A 22299-nucleotide genomic window follows, 5' to 3' on the forward strand; every position below is an offset into this window, starting at 1 on the left:
CTTCCTTTCCTTCCTTCCTTCTCTTCCTTCCTTTCCTTCTCCTTTTCCTTCTCCCCTTTCCTTCTCCCTTCCCTTCCCTTCCCTTCCCTTCTTTTGAGATGGAGTTTCGCTCTTGTTGCCCAGGCTGGAGTGCAATGGCGTGATCTTAGTTCACTGCAACCTTCGTCTCCCGGGTTCAAGTGATTCTCCTGCCTTAGCCTCCCAAGTAGCTGGGATTACAGGCATGTGCCACCACACTCAGCTAATTTTGTATTTTTGGTAGAGACAGGGTTTCTCCATGTTGGTCAGGCTGGTTTCGAACTCCTGACCTCAGGTGATACGCCTGCCTCGGCCTCCCAAAGTGTTGGGATTATGGGCGTGAACCATTGCGTCTGGCTGCCCGGCCCTTTCTTATCATTTAAACAGAGCCCTAATGATGATGTAACTGCATGCCCTTATTGTCTTAGAATATTTTGAGTTAATATTAATATCTGGTCAGGCTCCGTGGCTCATGCCTGTAATCCCAGCACTTTGGGAGGCCGAGGCAGGTGGGTCACCTGAGGTCAGGAGTGCGAGACCAGCCTGACCAACATGGTGAAACCCCATCTCTACTAAAAATACAAAAATTAACTGGGCATAGTGGTGGGCGCCTGTAATTCCAGCTACTTGGGAAGCTGAGGCAGGAGAATCACTGGAACCAGGGAAGTGGAGGTTGCAGTGAGCTGAGACCATGCCATTGCACTCCAGCCTGGACAACAAGAACGAAACTCCATCTCAAAAAACAATTTTTTTTTTTGTAATAATAAAAGGGTTTGATCTGTCAGGAAGACATAGCAATTATAAACATAATACACCTGCCAAAGAGTTCCAAATATATAAAACAAAGACTGACAGAATTAGAGAAATAGACAATTCAACATAATAGTTGGAGATTTCAATGCCTCACTTTCAGTAATAAATAGAACAATTTGACAGAGATCAGAAAGGAAAGAGAAGCCTTGATTAACACTATAATCGGCCGGGCGCGGTGGCTCAAGCCTGTAATCCCAGCACTTTGGGAGGCCGAGACGGGCGGATCACGAGGTCAGGAGATCGAGACCATCCTGGCTAATACGGTGAAACCCCGTCTCTACTAAAAAATACAAAAAACTAGCCGGGCGACGAGGCGGGCGCCTGTAGTCCCAGCTACTCGGGAGGCTGAGACAGGAGAATGGCGTGAACCCGGGAGGCGGAGCTTGCAGTGAGCTGAGAGCCGGCCACTGCACTCCAGCCTGGGCGGCAGAGCAAGACTCCGTCTCAAAAAAAAAAAAAAAAAAAAAAAAAACCACTATAATCTAACTAGACCCAACAGACATCTATAGGACACTTCACCCACAACAGCAGAATATGCATACTTCTGTTGCATATTCCATACACAGAATGTTTTCCAGGATAGACCGTGTGTTGGGACATAAAACAAACTTCAGTAAATGTAAAAGGATGAAAGTCATGCAAAGTATGTTCACCGTTCACACACAACAGAACGAAGTTAGAAATCAATGATACAATGAAATTTGAGAAATTAAGAGATATGTGGAAATTAGGTAATATTCCCCTAAACAGCCAATGGGTCAAAAAAGAAATCACAAGTGAAACAATAAAATACTTTGAGATGAATAAAAATTAAAATAGAACATACTAAACTTATGGGTTGCAATAGAAACAGTACTCTGAAGGAATTTACAGTTGTAAATGCCTATTAATAAAGAAGGTATCAAATCAATAACTTAACTTTTCACTTTAAGAACCTAGAAAAAGATGAGCAAATGAAATTAGAAAAAAGCAGAAGGAAGAAAATAAAGATTAGAATGAAAACACATTAAACAGATATCCAAAGAAGTTTAACTATATGGACCTTTGTCAAAAACTTATAAATACAGCTTCAGTATAAAATTTAAAATATAGGTATTAAAACTTCACAAATTTTAATTTCTTGAGGCTGCTTGCCTCATTTATGTCACCTCTTACTATAATGTAATGAATGAAAGGTATGAATGAATGAATGAAAGGTATGAATGAAATAAAACAGGGAGAAAAAAATTCATCTTGCGGAGTTTTTCAGTGACTAGAAATATTTTTGTCCTTGGATTTTAATGTCCTTAACCTTGATAGAAATGAAATTCATCAATGCTGACCACTGAGTCTAGAGAACAAACATGTCATGAGGTCTTTAGGGGTAGTTTTAGAAAAAATTACCTTTTATATTGAGTAATATATTTACAAAATCACTCCCCAGAAGCAAAACATCAATATGGCCCCAGGAATGGCTTAGGAAGATAGCTGATGACAACATTAATATCCCCTTTTCCAGAAAACACTTTGACTCTTAAAGCCATTGAATTTCATCACTAGTCTTCTTTCTTCACCAGTTACCTTCAGCCTCTTTTTGTTCAGATTTGGTCACAAGGAAGAACATCGTAAACAATGGTGAGGTATTGGAAGGTGAAGGATGGCAATAAGGGAGTAAAAAATTGAATGAAAATCCAAGACCAGGAACCATAATTCAGGAAGCTTCATCTTATTGACCTTCTGCTATTCCTTCTGCCATTAAAAAATACCTGTTTAGGCCGGGCGCGGTGGCTCACGCCTGTAATCCCAGTGCTTTGGGAAGCCGAGGTGGGGGGATCAGGAGGTCAGGAGATCGAGACCATCCTGGCTAACACAGATCGAGACCATCCTGGCTAACCGTCTCTACTAAAAATACAAAAAATTAGCCGGGCGTGGTGGCAGGCGCCTGTAGTCCCAGCTACTCGGGAGACTGAGGCAGGAGAATGGCGTGAACCCGGGGGCGGAGCTTGCAGTGAACTCAGATTGCACCACTGCACTCCAGCCTGGGCAACACAGCAAGACTCCGTCTCAAAAACAAAAAACAAAACAAAAAAAACCTGTTTAATCCTCACCAGCCACTTTCTTCTCCCCTCTGTTTTTTTTTTTTTTTTTTTGGAGGTGGGGTCTCACCCTGTGGCCCAGGCTGGAGTGCAGTGGTATGATCTCGGCTCATTATAACTTCCACCTCCTGGGTTCAAGCAATTCTCGTGCCTCAGCCTCCAGAGTAGTTGGGATTACAGGCGTGCATGACCACACCTGGCTAATTTTTTTGTGTTTTTGGTAGAGAGGGGGTTTCGCCATGTTGGCCAGGCTGGTCTCAAACTCCTGGCCTCAAGTGATCCGCTGGCCTCGGCCTTCCAAAGTGCTGGGATTACTGGCGTGACCTACCACAACCAGCCTACTTATCTCCATTTTCTTTTTCTTTTTTTTTTCTTTTTGTCACCCAGATTGGAGTACAGTGGGGCAAGCTCAGCTCACTGAAACCTCTGCCTCCTGGGTTCAAGGGGTTCTCCTGCCTCAGCCTCCTGAGTAAGTGGGATTACAGACACGCACCACCACGCCAGGCTAATTTTTTTTGTATTTTTAGTAGAGATGGGGTTTCACCATGTTGGCCAGGCTGGCCTTGAACTCTTGACCTCAGGTGATCCACCCGTCCCAGCCTCCCAAAGTGCTGGGATTACAGGAGTGAGCCACCATGCCCGACCTGTTTATCTCCATTTTCTGAAAAGGATATAATAATAATCCATGCTGGTTAAGTCATAAGGAAGGAGTATGCACAAGGTGCACAAGCTACCCCATAACATTTCAGGAGAAAAGTTTTTTTTTTTTAAAACTCCTTGAAGTACACAAAATCAGCTACAAACATTATGAAATACAAGTTGCAGTTCTGTTTGCTCTATAGCATTGTAAAAATTACGAAACTCTCATCAAAATAGAAAACAAGGCCGGGCGCGGTGGCTCAAGCCTGTAATCCCAGCACTTTGGGAGGCCGAGACGGGCGGATCACGAGGTCAGGAGATCGAGACCATCCTGGCTAACACGGTGAAACCCCGTCTCTACTAAAAACATATAAAAAACTAGCCGGGCGAGGTGGCAGGCACCTGTAATTCTAGCTACTTGGGAGGCTGAGGCAGGAGAATGGCGTAAACCCAGGAGGCAGAGCTTGCAGTGAGCTGAGATCTGGCCACTGCACCCCAGCCTGGGCGACAGAGCCAGACTCCGTCTCAAAAAAAAAAAAAAAAAAAAATAGAAAACAAGAACAATGACATACAATAAGCACTTTGTATACTTTAACCGACAGTAACATTTTAATTGGCACCATCTCTGCCAGACTAGTATTAAGCCTGGCATCAGGCATGTGTTTATTAATTCATGTGTTCACATACTTTTAATGATGTTTGGTAAACTGATTTCTTACTTTTACTCATTCTTGCTTCCTTAATTAAGTCCTAAGTGTGGACAGATCTTTTTGTACCACATCAAGCCATGTGTGCCTCCAGAGTGTTTTAGTGACACTGTGCCTATGCCAGCTAGGGCCTCATTGTTGCTCAGCAACCTAAAACATTTATTTTTGTTTTTGACTTCCTATCACTTTTTCCTATTGACTGCCAATCCTTCTCAGTCTCTTCAAATCCTTCTCCACCCACTATTTTCTTAGTAAATAAATCATAGACTTGAACATATCAGGAAATAGCTACAAAGAGTGAAGAGACTTGCCTGGTGTTTACGACTAATTGGTGATAATATTAAAACTAGACATCAGGTCCTCTGAGTCTCTCTAGTTTCAAAATTCCCACTATGACAGTGTCATATAAATGGGCTGAATTCATATGTGACATGAGACTTTCCAATTTTTTTTTTTTTTTTTTTTTGCCAGTTCTGATTTTCTTGTATTTCCTCTCTTTGCTGCAGAGGAAGTACCATTCCTCTAACTCTCTTTAAAAAATTTTTTTTTTTTAATGCATTTTTTCTAAGAGATAGAGTCTCCCTCTGTTGCCCAGGCTGGAGTGCAGTGTCACAATCCTAACTCACTGTGACCTCAAACTCCTGGGTTCAAGCCATCCTCCCACCTCAGCCTTCCAAGGAGCTAGGACTATAGGCACGTGCCACCATACCAGGTAATTTCTTTATTTTTTGTAGAGATGGAGACTTGCTAAGTCGCCCAGGCTGGTCTAGAACTCCTGGCCCATAAGTGACCCATTAAACCTGGCCTTTCAAAGCACTGGGGTCACAGGAGTGAGCCACTGTGCCTAGCCTGTTCCTCTCTTTAATTCAAGTTTCTTTTTATTTTTTGAGATAGAGTCTTGCTCTGTTGCCCAGGCTGGAGTGCAGTGGCGCAATCTTGGCTCACTGCAACCTCTGCCTCTTGGATTCAAGTGATTGTCTTTCCTCAGTCTCCCTGTAGCTGGGATTACAGGCACACGCCACCATGCCCAGCTAATTTTTGGATTTTTGGAGAGACAGATGTTTCACCATGTTGGCCAGGCTGGTCCTGAACTCCTGACCTCAAGTGATCTGCCTGCCTCGGCCTCCCAAAGTGCTGGGATTACAGATGTGAGCCACCACACCTGGTGGAATTCAAGTTTCTCAATGCAGTGTTTGGCCCAAAGTGTGAGGTCAGCACCACTGACAGTATGGGAGATGATTTGTGTTTGGATGAACGGAGGCAAGATGGTGCACTTCCGGGTTCTTCATCCCCCCTCCCAACTTTTCCCGCGCGCGCGAAAATGCAGCCTGCGACCTGGGAAGGTGCAGACCAACTAGGCATGCGCCAGGTGATGTCTATCCGAAGAGACCAAGATTTACCTGGTCGCACCTGCGGAACGCCCCCGACACGCCCGTGCCCCGCCTATCGCCCTCCCACTCCTAGAAAAGCCTCTCGGGACGAATGCCACGCAGGGACTTCCCAGCTTCCCCACTGCGGTCGGGACTGTCGGAACTCCGTCGGAGAGCTACACGGGCGACTCTGTGGGCCTCACTTGCCGGAGGCCCACAGACCTCTCCCCACCCACCTTCTTCCCCTGAAGCTAGGTGACCAAAATAAACTTGCAGTTTTGCTCCTACACTTGCCTAGTCGCTGGTTCTTTTGTGCCCGCTCTGGTGGTCTTAGAAAAACAAGTCAATTTGAGTAGTATGCAGATTTGGCATTGAATAACATTTAATCACACCGTGAGAAAGCTGCTTTATACAATGCTTTTTCAACCCTTCTGACAAGGATATAGTCTCTTTTTTGTACCACTGTTTAACGCCTCTCGGACACTGTCCATTCCCTTTTTAATAAAGAACCACTCCGTCTCTACTAAAAAAATACAAAAAACTAGCCGGGCGAGGTGGCGGGTGCCTGTAGTCCCAGCCCGTCTCGGCCTCCCAAAGTGCTGGGATTACAGGCTTGAGCCACCGCGCCCGGCCTTGTTTTCTATTTTGATGAGAGTTTCGTAATTTTTACAATGCTATAGAGCAAACAGAACTGTAACTTGTATTTCATAATGTTTGTAGCTGATTTTGTGTACTTCAAGGAGTTTAAAAAAAAAAAAAAAACCACCAACCTCAAGCCTGGAGACTTGTCACAACCTTTTCTAGCTAGCATTTAATAATATTGTTCTGCTTTTGTGGTGGTTGCTTTCATTTATGGCAAATAATGCTGACTTTCCATTTTTAGTTTTCAATTTAAGTAAGAAAGTGAATCTGATTTAAAGTAAAATATTGAGTAAACACTATAAATGGTTGTATATGTATATATGGCAAAAAAAAAAAAAAAAAAAAATCATGAAGGCAGTGCTGGAGTGACTAACTCCAGGAAACACTGTGTTGCTGGAATCTGTTACAAATGGTTGTCTATTGTAATTAAGACCTGGAATGACAACTCTTCTGAATGTGTTTGTTTTGTTTTGTTTTTTGAGATGGAGTTTCGCTCTTGTTACCCAGGCTGGAGTGCAATGGCGCGATCTTGGCTCACTGCAACCCCCACCTCCCAGGTTCAAACAATTCTCCTGCCTCAGCCTCCTGAGTAGCTGGGATTACAGGCATGCACCACCATGCCCGGCTAATTTTGTATTTTTAGTAGAGATGGGGTTTCTCCATGTTGGTCAGGATGGTCTCAAACCCCTGACCTTGGGAGATCCGCCTGCCTCGGCCTCCCAAAGTGCTGGGATTACAGGCGTGAGCCACCGCACCTGGCCCTGAATCTTCTTTCTCCTTGTATCCTAGGTCACTCAAACTCCTCCTCATTTGCTCTTGCCATTTTTGGCTTCTAAATCTCAAGAGTGTTCTTTCTAATGGTGCTGCCTCTGAACTGCTATGGTGTGGAGTTTCATTCTTCTACACTTGCCCCACCCTTCAGGAATCGTTTTTGAATCTTCTGCTTCCAAATTAAGGGAGATATTTTTTTTTCTCCTCTGCAAGTGGTTATGACTCTTTGGCTAATCTTTTGGCTAAGTGTCAAGAGGATACTTGAGTAACGCTACTCTCTAGCATATGTAAAGTGTTCCTCCATACCAACTTTCACCCAGCATCACAGAACGAAGTTCATCTACCTCAAGTGATGCTTTCTTGAGCATCTATTCCCTTTCATCCTCTGGGGATGGAATAATTCAGCCCCCAAATGTACCTAACCCACAAGGCCCTAATGATTCTCAAATAGCACTCCTGATGGCTTGCCCTAGTCCCCAGAGTTTCAACTGGATATAGCTTAGGTCTATAATTAAACACTTTATAAAACAAAAATAATTAAAGGCTGAACATGGTCACTCATGCCTATAATCCCAGCACTTTGGGAGGCCAAGGTGGGAGGATTCCTTGAGCTCAGGGGACACCAGCCTGGGTAACATGGCGAGACCCCACCTCTACAAAAGTACAAAACAATTAGCTAGGTGTGGTGGCATGCCTGTTGTCCCAGGTACTCAGGAGGCTGAGGCGGGAGGATTGCTTGAGCCATCAGGAGTTCCAGGCTGCAGTGAGTTATGATCACACCACTGCACTCCAGGATAGGTGACAGGGGAACCTGCAAAAGGTGTTGCAAAGAAAATTTACCATACTGTTTCTAAGAAGCAATAACTGGAAGTGGAGTCCTGGTGTTTAAGAACATAAGTTAAGATTCTTTATGTTTCTTACGCTTTTTATATTTCTGTAACAGGCTTCAGTGGAACTGGGCATCATTTTATATTGTCTAGATCAAACTGATGAAAGTGAGCAGATGTATTTTGAATATTCATGTGCCTAACATACTAGTACTCTGAGTCAAATGCAAGAATGTTAATTTACAAATATCTTAAATACTCGACCACCTGGGGAAAGAAAAATCATAATTTCCTTTGGCAGAAAGCCTCAGGTAACTTTTGATTTTCTCCTCATCTCTGATTTAATGCTCTGGTCATGTTACAGAGTGTAACTTACACAAAAACCACATTTTTTTTTTTTTTTTTTTTTTTTACTATCCTGCTTTCACAACAGTTGAATTCATATGCCTGTCTCTATGGTTACTTTTTTACAGTGTTCACTGAAATTTAATATGCTCTCCTCTGACCCGCCCCTCAAATACATTAAGTCCACAATGAGGCTATAAACCAGGAGTGAGAAGAAAGGAGGCAGAATTATACACATGATTAAAGTAAATAGTAACCAAGAATTTGCTAACCCAACAATTCTTTGCCTAAGCTCTATCTTGGGGATAGAGACTCATTAAATCTTGTTTTCAATATAGTGAAGTGTTACTTACATTGAACTATTATTAAATAAAAGAAACTCCTCAAATTATATTTTGAATGACAATATTTCAAAGTTTATAGCTAACTATTGCCTCACATTTTCTGCATAGTGTACTGTGTACTCGGTGATGCATGATAAAACACAGCATGACCTCTAAGACGCCTTCCATATTTGTAATCTTCTGTGAATGTATGTGAAAGAGAGTGATATTTTGCTAGCATCTGGGAATAAAAAAGACATATAATAAAAATGAAAAGATAAAGCTATATAACAAGACTATTTTAGAGTGTGTGTGTTGTGTGGATAGAAATATGGCAGAAGAGGGGTAATACAGGTATGTACACAAATATTTATAATAAAAATGAAAAGGTACCCAAATACAAGTATATCAATCTTTAATTTCTTGAGAGCAAGGTCTCTGATTTTTTTTTTTTTTTTTTTTTTGAGATGGAGTCTTACTCTCACCCAGGCTGGAGAGCAGTGGCAGCAATCTCTGCTCACTGCAAGCTCCGCCTCCTGGGTTCACGCCATTCTCTGGCCTCAGCCTCCTGAGTAGCTGGGACTACAGGCGCCTGCCACCACGCCCGGCTAATTTTTTGTATTTTCAGTAGAGACAGGGTTTCACCGTGTTAGCCAGAATGGTCTCAATCTCCTGACCTCGTGATCTGCCCGCCTGGGCCTCCCAAAGTGCTGGCATTACAGGCGTAAGCCACCACGCCCGGCCAGGTCTCTGATCATTTCTATACATCATTCTTTTACTTGTAGGGCTGAACACAATGCCAGGGACACAGCAAGAATTTAATATATACTTGTTAAACGAATGAATGAATGCATGTATACATAAAATGTTATGGAACGTTTAACGTACTCTGGGGATAATGAAAGTGGGTGGATTTCTGAGAGAGGGGGTCGGGGTTAGAGTTCTGTACTGCTAATTTTTTCCCCATTATCCATTCTCTCCTTCTACAGTAATAGTTCCCTTATTTTTAGCTGGACACATTTACCAGCCTCTTGGTTGCTGGCTATATGACTGAGTTCTGACCAATAAAATGTGAGCCAAAGTGATATGTGCACCTTTCAGGTCATTGAAAAATAAGGACTGCCCTCTCTTTCTCCTTTATCCCACTAACCACTGGCTGGAAATGGACATGGCCTTAGACTAAGGAGAGAAGGGCAAATCCCTAAGGAGGAAAGGCAGAGGTGGAATCAGGACCAGTTGTCTTTCAACTATACCAGAGTTTTTCAGACTGTGGTATTTGGGCTGATTGCATTAGAATCGCCAGAGTTACCTGATGAAAATGCAAATTACTGGGTCTTACAGACTCAAATCTCTGGGATGGGTTCCAAGGATTTTTTTCAGCTGGAGGCGGTGGTTCACGCCTGAAATCCAAGTACTTTGGGAGGCCAAGGCGGGAGGACTGCTTGAGCCCAGGAGTTCGAGAACACCCTGGGCAGCATAACGGGAACCCCGTCACTGTTATTTTAAAAAAATTATTACATACCGGGCGCGGTGGCTCACGCATGTAATCCCAGCACGTTGGGAGGCCGAGGCAGGCGGATCGCTTGAGGTCAGGAGTCCGAGACCAACCTGACGAACATGGTGAAACGCCATCTTTACGAAAAATACAAAAATTAGCGGGGTGTCATGGCGGGCACCTGTAATCCCAGCTGTTCGGGAGGCTGAGGCATGAGAAGTACTTGAATCGGGGAGGCGGAGGCTGCAGTTGGGCCGAAATTGCGCCACTGCACTCCGGCCTGGGCGACAGAGCAAGACCATGTCTCAAAAAATATTATTACTATATTAAAAAATGTTTTAAAGAATGTGTATTTTTAACAGGGACTTCAGGGACTTGTGAGTTGAAAACCACGGTACTACGTCAGACTACCTCAAAAATATCCCCAAATGTTTATAAACAAAGCCAAGGTCACACATTCAGTCCCGGTGAGGTCCAGGAACTGTGCAAGAGGCCTCTGGCTCGGAGGGGCTGAAACAGGTGTTCCCGCCCGCAGGGGGATGAGCGACTCTCCCGGCGACAGGCGGCACCCGCCAAATCCCGCGGGAACAGCCCGCGCGCCGCGCCCCCTGCCCCACCTCCGCTCGCGGTTGCCATGAAGACCGGGTCCCCGACAGGTCGACTGCCAGAGACTCGGGAGGCTGAGTCTTCCTCCGCCTGAGCCCGCCAGATCCCGGGCTCCGCTCTCACCCCTCTCCGCCGCCAAGTCCGCGAAGGCCTCACGCGCGAGGCCAGGCGAGACAACTTCACCACACCGGAGCGAACCGGGCGTCAGAGGCCGCGACCCCCCTGCCTCGAATCCGGCCAGTGGGAGTGGCTGCATTTGAGCCAAACGGCCTTCGCGGGCAGCAGCCGTCGCCCCACAGTCCCGGGGCTCCCGAGGGCCTGTGACCGACGCCGGCCTCCGCGTCTTCGTCCCCGAAGCCCCGGGAACCATCTGCCCTCGGGTAAGGGAGGAGTCCCGGGAGCCGGTGACTGGGCTATGGGGACGCGAACGGGGCTCTGGAGGAAGCCGCCGGTCTCCTCGGGGCGCTTCTACCGCCGCCGCCGCCGCACCTCTCCTCGACGCCTTTTTTTTTTTTTTTTTTTAAGTGAGCGTGTGGAACTTTCGTGAGCTGCTTGTCCGACTCGAAGTCTGGGACACTCAGATGGGCCAGGAAATGTCCCCTCTTAGTCTTTAAGGCCACAGCGAAGGGGGCCACCCGGAAGGGTGCTGCAGAGTGATTTACTGCGATCACCTTCTCTCTTCACAGAGGCCATGCTGCAGATGCGTGGAAAGCCATTTCCTGGAACATCGGAATTCTAACCCCAGGGCGAGGGACTCACGACAGGCGAGGGGCAGACATGCTGAACTCCACGGGCGAACTGGAGTTTTCGAACGAAGAAGATCCCGAGATCATCTCCCAACTCACTTCTCTGGCTCTGTCCGATGGGAAAAGCTCAGCTGGTGCACCCGAAAAAACGGGCTATCCGGACTCCGTTTATGTCATGGCAGCGAACATTTTTCAGGGTATTCGAATCGAAAAGTCGGCACAGAAACTCTTAATCAAGTATGGGAATGAACCCCTGCGGTCCTTCTCCGAGTCTGAGGATCAGTCCTTTCAGCGTTTGTCTTATGAGCTGGCCTTCAGTGCCCTGAAATGTGAGTTGTGCCAGTCTGGAGGATCAACACTAAAAGAAAATAATAGTGAGAGAATTTGGGGAATGCAGCCCTCCTCCTCCCTGCCCCTTATTCACACCAGGTTTTGGTTTTAGGCATGTGCATCTCTTTGGTTAACTGCAAGTGTCAAGGAATTAGGGTTCCAATGAAACTAATTCTTCCAGCCCAGGAGTGCAGATTTCGCTGTGCACTGTGCTTTGTCCTTAGAGCGGTGTAGTGTGCGGTCATTAAATTGAACAGGGAAACAATTTCTTCCGATGATAATTTCCCTCTCCCTGTATTTGTTTGTTTGTTTGTTTGTTTTCCTCCGTAGAGTTGGGGGTCTCTATTGTCTGGGCTGGTCTCAAACTCTGAACCTCAAGGGATCCTCCCGCTTCAGCCTCCCAAAGTGCTGGGATTACAGGCAATGAGCCACCATGCCCGGCCTCGCTGTGTATTTCTTTCCATTCCCTGTATTTATCTTTTTTGGTATTTTAGTTTATGAGCTTTCACAAATACAAAACCAGTAAAGGAGGATGGGGAGAGGAACAGAGACAGAATAAAAAGAAAAGGTGCAAAATTTAAAAAATGAATGTTAAAATTATACCAACCCCAATTAAGACTATCCCATTCGTGTAGCTAATAGCTTTAATGGGAGGAGCCAAACTTTAGTAGAACTTCCCTTTCGAATTTGCCTTCAGGGTTTGAGACTCAGTGTTACAGATTCCCTCAAGGATGGTTAGTTATCAATCTGAGGCCAGGGGTGGTTGCTCAGGCCTGTAATCCCAGCACTTTTCGAGGCCAAGGTGAGAGGATTGTTTGAGCTCAGGCGTTCAAGACCAGCCTGGGCACATAGTGAGATCTCGTCTCTACAAAAAATTTAAAAATTAGCCCAGTGTGGTGGCTTAGTACTTAGTACTTAATGAGCCTTGTACCTCCTTGTTCATGTCTGTAGTCCCAGATACTTGGGATGTTGAGATGGGAGGATCGCTTGAGCCTGGGAGGCAGAGGTTGCAGTGAGCCAAGATGGTGTCACTGCCGGGCGCGGTGGCTCAAGCCTGTAATCCCAGCACTTTGGGACGCCGAGACGGGCGGATCAAGAGGTCAGGAGTTCGAGACCTTTCTGGCTAACACGGTGAAACCCCGTCTCTACTAAAAAATACAAAAAGCTAGCCGGGCGAGGTGGCCGGCGCCTGTAGTCCCAGCTACTCGGGAGGCTGAGGCAGGAGAATGGCGTAAACCCGGGAGGCGGAGCTTGGAGCTTGCAGTGAGCTGAGATCCGGCCACTGCACTCCAGCCCCGGCGACAGAGCGAGACTCCGTCTCAAAAAAAAAAAAAAAAAAAAAAAGATGGTGTCATTGCACTCTAACCTGGTGACAGAGCAAGACCCTGTCAAAAAAAAAAAAAAAAATCAATCTAAATGTGGAATTGACACTAGGAAATGACCAAATATTGTTACTATGAGGACAGCAGTCAAAAGGCCTGAAGTTGTTTGTTTTAGTACTAGCTGTGACTAAAAACTTTATGTTGGTTTGTAAACTGACTGAATGTAGTTCCAAAAAGAAGTTCCAGAAATGTTTAGAATATTAGCAGCATGGCCAAAATGATGAGCAGAGCAGAAGAGACACCTCAAAAAGGGCAACACTCTTTTGCATGATTTTCTTAGTACTTAATGAGCCTTGTACATCCTTGTTCATAGGAGGCAGTTAATTACTCAGTTCAGCCACGCGCAGTGGCTTACACTTGTAATCCCAGTACTTTGGGAGGCGGAGGTGGGAGGATTGCTTGGAGTTCAGGAGTTCAAGACAAACCTGGACAACATAGCAAGACCCCCATCTCTAATTTTATTTCTATTTTTTATTTTTTTGAGACAGAGTCTCGCTCTGTCGCCCAGGCTGGTGTGCAGTGGCGCAATCTTGGCTCACTGCAAGCTCCGCCTCCTGGGTTCACGCCATTCTCCTGCCTCAGCCTCCCGAGTAGCTGGGACTACAGGTGCCCGCCACCATGCCCAGCTAATTTTTTGTACTTTTAGTAGAGATGGGGTTTCACCGTGTTAGCGGGATGGTCTCGATCTCCTGACCTTGTGATCCGCCCACTTGGGCCTCCCAAAGTGCTGGGATTACAAGTGTGAGCCACCCTGCCCTGCCCCCATCTCTATTTTTAAAAATTAAAAAAAAAAAAAATGCTCAGTTGAATTAAAATGTCTCACTGATTATTTAGATAGGAATATATATTTTTGGTTGTCTGCAGAGATAATGTAGCTTAACTCTGAAGTCAGCAATTTGTCATGGAGAAAAATTTGTATGATGTGAAACAACTTCTCTTTATTTTTCGTTTCTTTGTTTTCTCCTGTTCAGTAATTTTTCTTTTCCGTTTAAGTCTGTCTTAACCATTCTTCCTCCTCCAGTTTAATCTTTGAGATTTTGTTTCATCCCTCTTCTTCCTCTCTTCCCCAACCAAAGTGTTGCATTTCATGTAATGAATCAGATGAACGTTCATTTTTATACTTTTTTTCTAGCAACAATGAAATGCGGACTGGGCAGCTGCGTTGATTAATTGGCATTTAATGTTAATTCTAGAATTCTAGGCAATTTGTTCTCCTAATAGAATATTGAGTATTACCTTTAGTACTCAATAAGAAAAGCCTGAATTGGCCGGGCGCGGTGGCTCAAGCCTGTAATCCCAGTACTTTGGGAGGCTGAGGCGGGCGGATCACGAGGTCAGGAGATCGAGACCATCCTGGCTAACCCGGTGAAACCCCGTCTCTACTAAAAAAATACAAAAAACTAGCCGGGCGAGGTGGCGGGCGCCTGTAGTCCCAGCTACTCGGGAGACTGAGGCAGGAGAATGGCGTGAACCCGGGAGGCGGAGCTTGCAGTGAGCTGAGATCCGGCCACTGCACTCCAGCCCGGGCGACAGAGGGAGACTCCGTCTCAAAAAAAAAAAAAAAAAAAAAGCCTGAATTATAATTCCATATAAAATTAATGCATTAACTAAATGATTGGATTAAACTGATATGTGTGATAGATTGTTTTTGTCCTCTCCATCCTATTTTCTATTTTATGAAAGATATTGTGATTGTTTTATCTTTCTTTCTTTTTTCTTTTTTTGGGATGGAGTCTAACTCTGTCACCCAGGCTGGAGTGCAGTGGCACGATCTAGGCTCACTGCAACCTCCACCACCCAGGTTCAAGCACTTCTCTGCCCCAGTCTCCCAAGTAGCTCCCAAGTGGCACCCACCACCACGCCTGGCTAATTTATTTATTTATTTTTTATTTTTTTTGCGGTGGAGTCTCGGTCTGTCGCCCAGGCTGGAGTGCAGTGGCGGCGATCTCCACTCACTGCAAGCTCCGCCTCCCGGGTTCTCGCCATTCTCCTGCCTCAGCCTCCCGTGTAGCTGGGACTACAGGTGCCTGTCACCGCGCCCGGCTAGTTTTTGTATTTTTAGTAGAGACGGGGTTTCACCGTGTTAGCCACGATGGTCTCGATCTCGTGACCTCGTGATCCGCCCGTCTCGGCCTCCCAAAGTGCTGGGATTACAGGCGTGAGCCATCGTGCCCGGCCTAATTTTTGTATTTTTAGTAGAGATGGGGCTTCACCATCTTGGCAAGCCTGGTCTTGAACTCCTGACCTCGTGATCCACCTGCCTTGGCCTCCCAAAGTGCTGTGATCTTTCTTAATGACACAGAAATCCCATTCAAATAAATTGTTATAGACCTTTACAAAACTTCTTTTCTTGAAACGTTCATTTTTATAAGTTCAAATTATAAGGTAAAATGGTATTGTTTACTTGTTAAATATATTTTTTCTTATAATAATACGGTTGATATGTTTTGGCTGTGTCCTCACCCAAATCTCATCTTAAATTCCCACGTATTGTGGGAGGGACCTGGTGGGAGGTAATTGAATCATGGGGACAGGTCTTTCTTGTACTGTTCTCATGATAGTGAATAAGTGTCATGAGATCTGATGGTTCTATAAGGGGTAGTATCCCTCTACAAGCTCTCTTCCCTTGTCTGCCGCCATATGAGACATGCCTTTCACCTTCTGCCATGATTGTGAGGCCTCCCCAGCCATGTGGAACTGTAAGTCCATTAAACCGCTGTCTTTTGTAAATTCCCCAGTCTCAGGTATATCTTTATCAGCAGCATAAAAACGGACTAATACAATGGTCTTGCTTTAAATTATCAATAATTCTTGAATGTGCAAATAGAATAAAATCAGAATTTTATGTAGTGGGTTTTCCAAGATAATTAGGAGCCTGCTATTTTCCTTTTTTTTTTTTTTTTTTTTTTTTTTGAGACAGAGTCTTGCTCTGTCACCCAGGCTGGAGTGCAGTCAATCGTACAATCTCGGTTCAGTGCAACCTCAGCCTCCTGGGTTCAAGTGATTCCCTGCCTCGGCCTTCCAAGTAGCTGGGATTACAGGTGCCTGCCACCATGCCCAGCTAATCTTTGTATTTTTAGTGCAGATGGGGGTTTCACCATGTTGGCCAGGCTGGTCTTGAACTCCTGACCTCAGGTAATCCGCCCACCTTGTCCTCCCAAATTGCTGCGATTACAAATGTGAGCCACCACAACAGGCCATCTGCTATTTTACTTTTAAAATATTGGAGGCTTTTATGCATTTCACTTTTATCTTCTGTATTACCAGTGTTCTGTCAATACTTTCACATGTGATATTTTGTAAACTTACGTCTGGCTTATACAGTATAAGTTCAAGGAATAATGGTTCAGGTAAGAAAACTCAGAATTTCTTCCCTAAGATTTTATAGGAGCTGTAAAACTGCAAAGGTTATTGTGAAAATTAAAGAGAGCTTGAGTAATGGTCCCTTTTGTTTGTGAATTTGTGAACAGGTAATTAAATCACATTACCATAATATTTAAGGAAGTAGGAGAAGAAAAACAATAACAGAAAATCTCTTAATTATACAAACGGTACCTGTATTCCTTTGGTTGTGTCTTATGCTTTTCAGCTTTATTGCTTGTTCCTTTGTTGATGTCCTTCATTGTATATAAGGTCTTTCAAGGCAGGAAGTATATTTATCTGATTAACCTTTTAAAGACTTAAAGGGCTCCATAAAATGTTTTTTGAAATGAAGAGTGCCATTATTTCTGCTTTACCAAATAGGCCCAAGGTCAATTTTCTGCTAACGAAAGTAGAATTACTAATGAAAAGTAGCCTATTCCTATTTAGAGTTTTGTCAAAGCAGTACAGTGCTAGTAGTCTATTTATTTATTTATTTATTTATTTATTTATTTATGATGGAGTCTCGCTCTGTTGCCCAAGCTGGAGTGCAGTGGTGCGATCTCAGCTCACTGCACGCTCCGCCTCCTGGGTTCATGCCATTCTCCTGCCTCAGCCTCCTGAGTAGCTGGGACTACAGGCGCCCGCCACCACGCCCGGCTAAGTTTTTTGTATTTTAAGTAGAGACGGGCTTTCACCATGTTAGCCAGGATGGTCTCAATCTCCAGACCTTGTGATCCACCTGCCTCAGCCTTACAAAGTGCTGGGATTACAGGTGTGAGCCACCACGCCTGGCTGCCAATTTATTTTTTGGAAGAATCTCGGTGTGTTTCAAGGAACAAGATTTTTGTTTTTTTGTTTTTTGTTTTTTTTTGAGATGGAGCCTTGCTCTGTCTCCCAGGCTAGAGTGCAGTGGCACGATCTTGGCTCACTGTAACCTCTTCTTCCTTGGTTCAAGTGATTCTCCTGCCTCAGCCTCCCTAGTAGCTGGGACTACAGGTTTCCGCCAGCATGCCCAGCTAGTTTTTTGTGTTTTTAGTACAGTTGGGGTTTCAGCGTGTTAGCCAGGATGGTCTCGATCTCCTGACCTCGTGATCCGCCTGCCTTGGCCTCCCAAAGTGCTGCGATTACAGGCTTGAGCCACTGTGCCCAGCCGAAAAATTAAAAAAAAAATAAAAACCTGGCTAATTTTTTCTTTAAAGAAATGAACAAACAAACAAACAAAAACTTGGAGAAAGAGATATCCCTGAAATTGCTGATCTTTTTCCTGGCTTTCTCCACCTTCTCTAGGTTTGTATTGTTGTTGAACTTCGAATCTAGGAACAGATTGTAGCATTAACCTGGTGATTTCAGAATCATATAATCTGTCAGTGAAAAACTTAGTAAATGCTTAACATATGGTTTGGTTATAGCTTTTGAGAATTAGTAATTGTAGTCAGGGGTTCCTAAGACCACCTCCAGATTCAATGATTTGCTACAAGGACTGACAGAGCTCAGCAAAGCTGTTATACTTATGGTTATAGTTTATCACACTGAAAGGACAGATTAAAATCAGCAACAAGTAAAGGTACATAGGGCAGAATCCAGGAGAGACTAGACGCAAGCTTCCTATTTTTCTTTCCCAGAGTGGTCTATGGAGAGTGCTTAATTCTCCTACCAGTGATAAATGGCAACATGAATGAAGCATTGCCAACTAGCGAAGCTCAGCTGAGCCTTGCTGTTTGTTTAGCATTTTTATTGGGGGTCAGTCTCATAGACAAGCTGCAGTCATGTGGCTGACCTTAGTTATTCAATCTCTAGCTTCTTCAGAGGCCAAGCTGATACTGTGTGGTCTAGGACCCCAGGAAAAAAAAGAAAAAAAAAGGTACCTTTATCAGACAAGATAGTCTAAGAACTTAGAGGTTATCTCCTAGGAACTAGTCAAAGGCCAACCCTTTCTTTAGAATGTCCAGAGTTTGGCCACCCAGGCCTGCTGAGTGGGAAGAGGGAAAGCGATGCCCCAGTTCCTTCTCCCAATTTCACCTGTCTAATAAACCCAATTTTTCTTTCATGAGGAGTAGTAAGAAAGGGTAGAGAGAGAGTTAAGGTGTTTCTCTAGGGTAAGGCCCTCCACATGGAAACATGTAAAATGGTGGTTAAGAGATCTCTGAAGCAGACTGAAGAGAAGCTTTGATTAGTGGGGAGAGGGAGAGATAATTGGAGTTATCGGGCTGAATTCTAGAATACGCATACTTGCAACTTTCAAGGAAGTCCTGATAACCTAAATTAGGCATTATCACTGTGGTGTATTTGGTTACTCTGGTTTGTCATAATAATAATAAGAGGAAGGCAGCATAATGTTTGGTGAAGTGCATGTACTTTGGTCCCAGACTGCCTGGGTTTGACTCCTTGCTATGTGACTATGAACATATTACTTAACTGTGCTGTGCCCCATTTCCTATGAAATAACCTAATTTTTATGGTTGTTATGGAGATTAAATGAATTAATATATGAAATGCACTTAGAACATTGTCAAGCACATAGAAAATATATACACAGTCCCCAGTTTATGATGGGGGTCCTTATAATTTTTCCACTTAACATGATGTAAAAGCTATACACTTTCAGTAGAAACCATACTTTGAGTACCCATACAACCATTCTGTGTTTTACTTTCAGTATTTAATAAGTTACATAAAAATAAACAAAAAAGGTCTGAGCGCAGTGCCTCACCCATGTAATCCGAGCACTTTGGGAGGCCGAGGTGGGCGGATCACAAGGTCAGGAGTTTGAGACTAGCCTGGCCAATATGGTGAAACCCTGTCTCTACTAAAAATACAAAAAATAGCTGGGCATGATGGCGGGTGCCTGTAGTCCCAGCTACTCAGGAGACTGAGGCAGGAGAATTGCTTGAACTCGGGAGGCAGAGGTTGTGGTGAGCCAAGATCGCACCACTGTACTCCAGCCTGGGTGACAGAGCGAGACTCTGTCTCAATAAATAAATAAACAAATAAATAAGTTACACGAGATGGTCAGCACTTTATTATAAAATAGGCTTTGTGTTGGATAATTTTGCCCAGCTACAGGCCTATGTAAGTGTTCCGAATGTGTTTAAGATAGCCTAAGCTGAACTATGATGTTTGGTAGGATAGATGTATTTCATGCATTTTTGATATACAATATTTTTAACTTATGATGGGTTTATCAGGATATAACCCCATCATAAGGCAAGGAGCATCTGTATAAAGTATACAGTTATTCATGTTGATATTACTATGTGAGAAGGTAAAATTATATATATACACAAAAGTAATGCATTCTGCACAATATCAAAGGCATCCCAAAGGTGATACTGGTTTTAACAAGAGCCCTAGGGGGAAAAACTGCAATATTGGGAAAAGGATGTTCCGTTCTCTTTTCGTTCATCCTGCCTTTTTTTTTGAGACAGAGTTTTGCTCTTGTTGCCCAAGCCAGAGTGCAGTGTCACGATCTAGGCTCACTGCAACCTCTGCCTCCCAGGTTCAAGAGATTCTCTTGCCTCAGCCTCCCAAGTAGGTGGGATTACAGGTGCGCCACTATGCCCGGATAATTTTTTGTATTTTTAGTAGAAACTGGGTTTCACCATGTTAGCCAGACTGGCCTTGAACTCCTGACCTCAAGTGATCCACCTGCCTCAGCCTCCCAAAGTGCTGGGATTACAGTCGTGAGCCACCACACCCCACCAGTTTCTTCTATTTCTTAGGAGTCCAGCATCAAAGAGATCTGCCAAGTTAGAAGTCCTTCTTTCTTCTAATACTGTACAAAAAGTATGAAGTAGATGGGAATTGGTTTGAAAGAACTAAGGATGTGAAACTGTAAACTTCATTTCCTTTTAAGGGATAATTACCTTGTGAAGTACAAAATTGTGGCTAGAATGTGGATAACGATTCCCAGAGGATTTCTGTGGGAAAATTGGAGTCTGTGCTCCCAAATTAGTCACTTCTTTTTAGTTTTCCTATCTCCCAAATGAAAAATGAAATTTAGGCCAGGCATGGTGGCTCATGCCTGGGAAGCCAAAGTGTGCAGATCACTTGAGGCCAGGAGTTCGAGATCAACTTAGCCAACATGGCAAAAACCCATCTCTACAAAAAATACAAGAATAATTAAAAAAAAAAAAAAAGTAAAAATAAAAACAAGAAAAAAGTAAAAAATACAAAAATTAGCCAGGTGTGGTGCCACACACCTGTAGTCCCAGCAACTTGGGAGACTGAGGCAGGAGAGTTGCTTGAGCCCAGGAGGTGGAGGTTGCAGTGAGCTGTGATAGCACCATTGCCCTCCAGCCTGACTCTGTCTCAGCACAGCAAGACTCTGTCTCAGAAAAAAAAAGAAAATTCACGAATTCAAATTCAAGGTATAAATTCAATTTATACCTTAGTTATACTATGTTTTCCATAAATGTTGAATAAATTGAAGCTAGGCAGGCCTACCTGTCTGTTCAACTGATTAAAGCATTTGTTATATGCCGGGAATGGTGGCTCACGCCTCTAATCCCAGCACTTTGGGAGGCCGAGGTGGGCAGATCACCTGAGGTCAGGAGTTCGACACCAGCCTGGCCAACATGGTGAAACCCTGTCTCTACTAAAAATACAAAAATTAGCTGTGATGCTGTGATGCAGACCTGTAATCCTAGCTGCTTAGTAGGCTGAGACAGGAGAATCATTTGAACCCAGGAGGCGGAGGTTGTAGTGAACCGAGATTACACCACTGCACTCCAACCGGTGTGATAGAGTGAGACTCCGTCTGATAAATAAATAAATAAAATAAAACCTTTGTTATATGATGTATATATAGTTTAAGTAGTTGTAACAAAAAGAACACTGGTGTTCCCTGTGGAAGTTTTTAAATATGTCCATTTGTTTCCTCTTAACCGCCTTTGCAATTATCATAACCTCTGCCTGGAGTGCTGTCCCTTCCTAGATATTCACATGGCTAACTCCGTGTCATTTGGGTCTTAGATTAAATGTCATCACATCAATGTCTTCACTATTGAGTTTGACTGAATAGTTAAGAAATAATACCAATCTAACACAAACTCTGAGAGATTAGAGGAAGAGAGAACAGTTTCCACTCATAGGCTACAAAACTCTGATACCAACACTGACAAGGCTATTACAAGAAAAGAAAATTATAGACCAACATCCCTGATGAACATAAACATACAACAAAAATTTTAAATAAAATATTAGCAGCCGGTTATGGTGGCTCATGCTTGTAATCCCAGCACTTTGGGAGGCCTAGGCGGGTGGATCACCTGAGGTCAGGAGTTTGAGACCAGCCTGGCTAACAGGGTGAAATGCCATCTCTACAAAAAACACAAAAATTAGCCAGGTGTGGTGATGCATACCTGTAGTCCCAGCTACTCTGGAGGCTGAGGCAGGATTGCTTGAACCTGGGAGGCGGACGTTGCAGTGAGCTGAGATCGTACCATTGTACTCCAGCCTAGATGACAGAGCAAGACTCTGTCTTAAAAACAAACAAAACAAAAGCAAAAAATTTAGCAAATCAAATCCAGCAATAATAAAAAGAATAAGAAAACTGTTGCTCAACATTATTAATTAGATCCTCTTTAAAGTTTTTCAAAGGCCATACATTAAAGGTTGGAATCCTTTTATTACTGCTTTGACTATTCAGATAATGCTTCTTTGACTATGATTCCTTGCGGACCCTAGGTCATAAGGGTCCAGCATTCATAAAGATTATAAAAATTTATCATGTCGTTGTAATTTAAGTCATTATCTAGAATTGAGGTATATTTTAGATATGAAAGTAAATGTATTTTATGGCATTATTATAGTATATTTTGATTCCAGAGTTTTCATTTTTCACTTTGT

The 22299-nt window shown here is 43.8% G+C and overlaps 1 protein-coding gene across 1 annotated transcript in view; it reads left to right on the forward strand.

Annotated features, from left to right (window-relative positions):
* Positions 1–10905: 10905 nt before the first annotated feature.
* The window catches only part of NSUN7 (NOP2/Sun RNA methyltransferase family member 7), a 57825-nt gene continuing 46431 nt past the window's right edge, over positions 10906–22299 (forward strand). The window contains exons 1-2 of the mRNA XM_033214065.1: positions 10906–11011; positions 11318–11706. Of these exons, the coding sequence (XP_033069956.1) occupies positions 11409–11706 (298 nt within the window). The 5' untranslated portion in view covers positions 10906–11011; positions 11318–11408. The remainder of the gene's footprint in view (positions 11012–11317; positions 11707–22299) is intronic.

The sequence above is a fragment of the Trachypithecus francoisi genome, unplaced genomic scaffold, assembly GCF_009764315.1.
Source record: "Trachypithecus francoisi isolate TF-2019V2 unplaced genomic scaffold, Tfra_2.0 Lachesis_group1, whole genome shotgun sequence".
NCBI classification, from domain to species: domain Eukaryota; kingdom Metazoa; phylum Chordata; class Mammalia; order Primates; family Cercopithecidae; genus Trachypithecus; species Trachypithecus francoisi.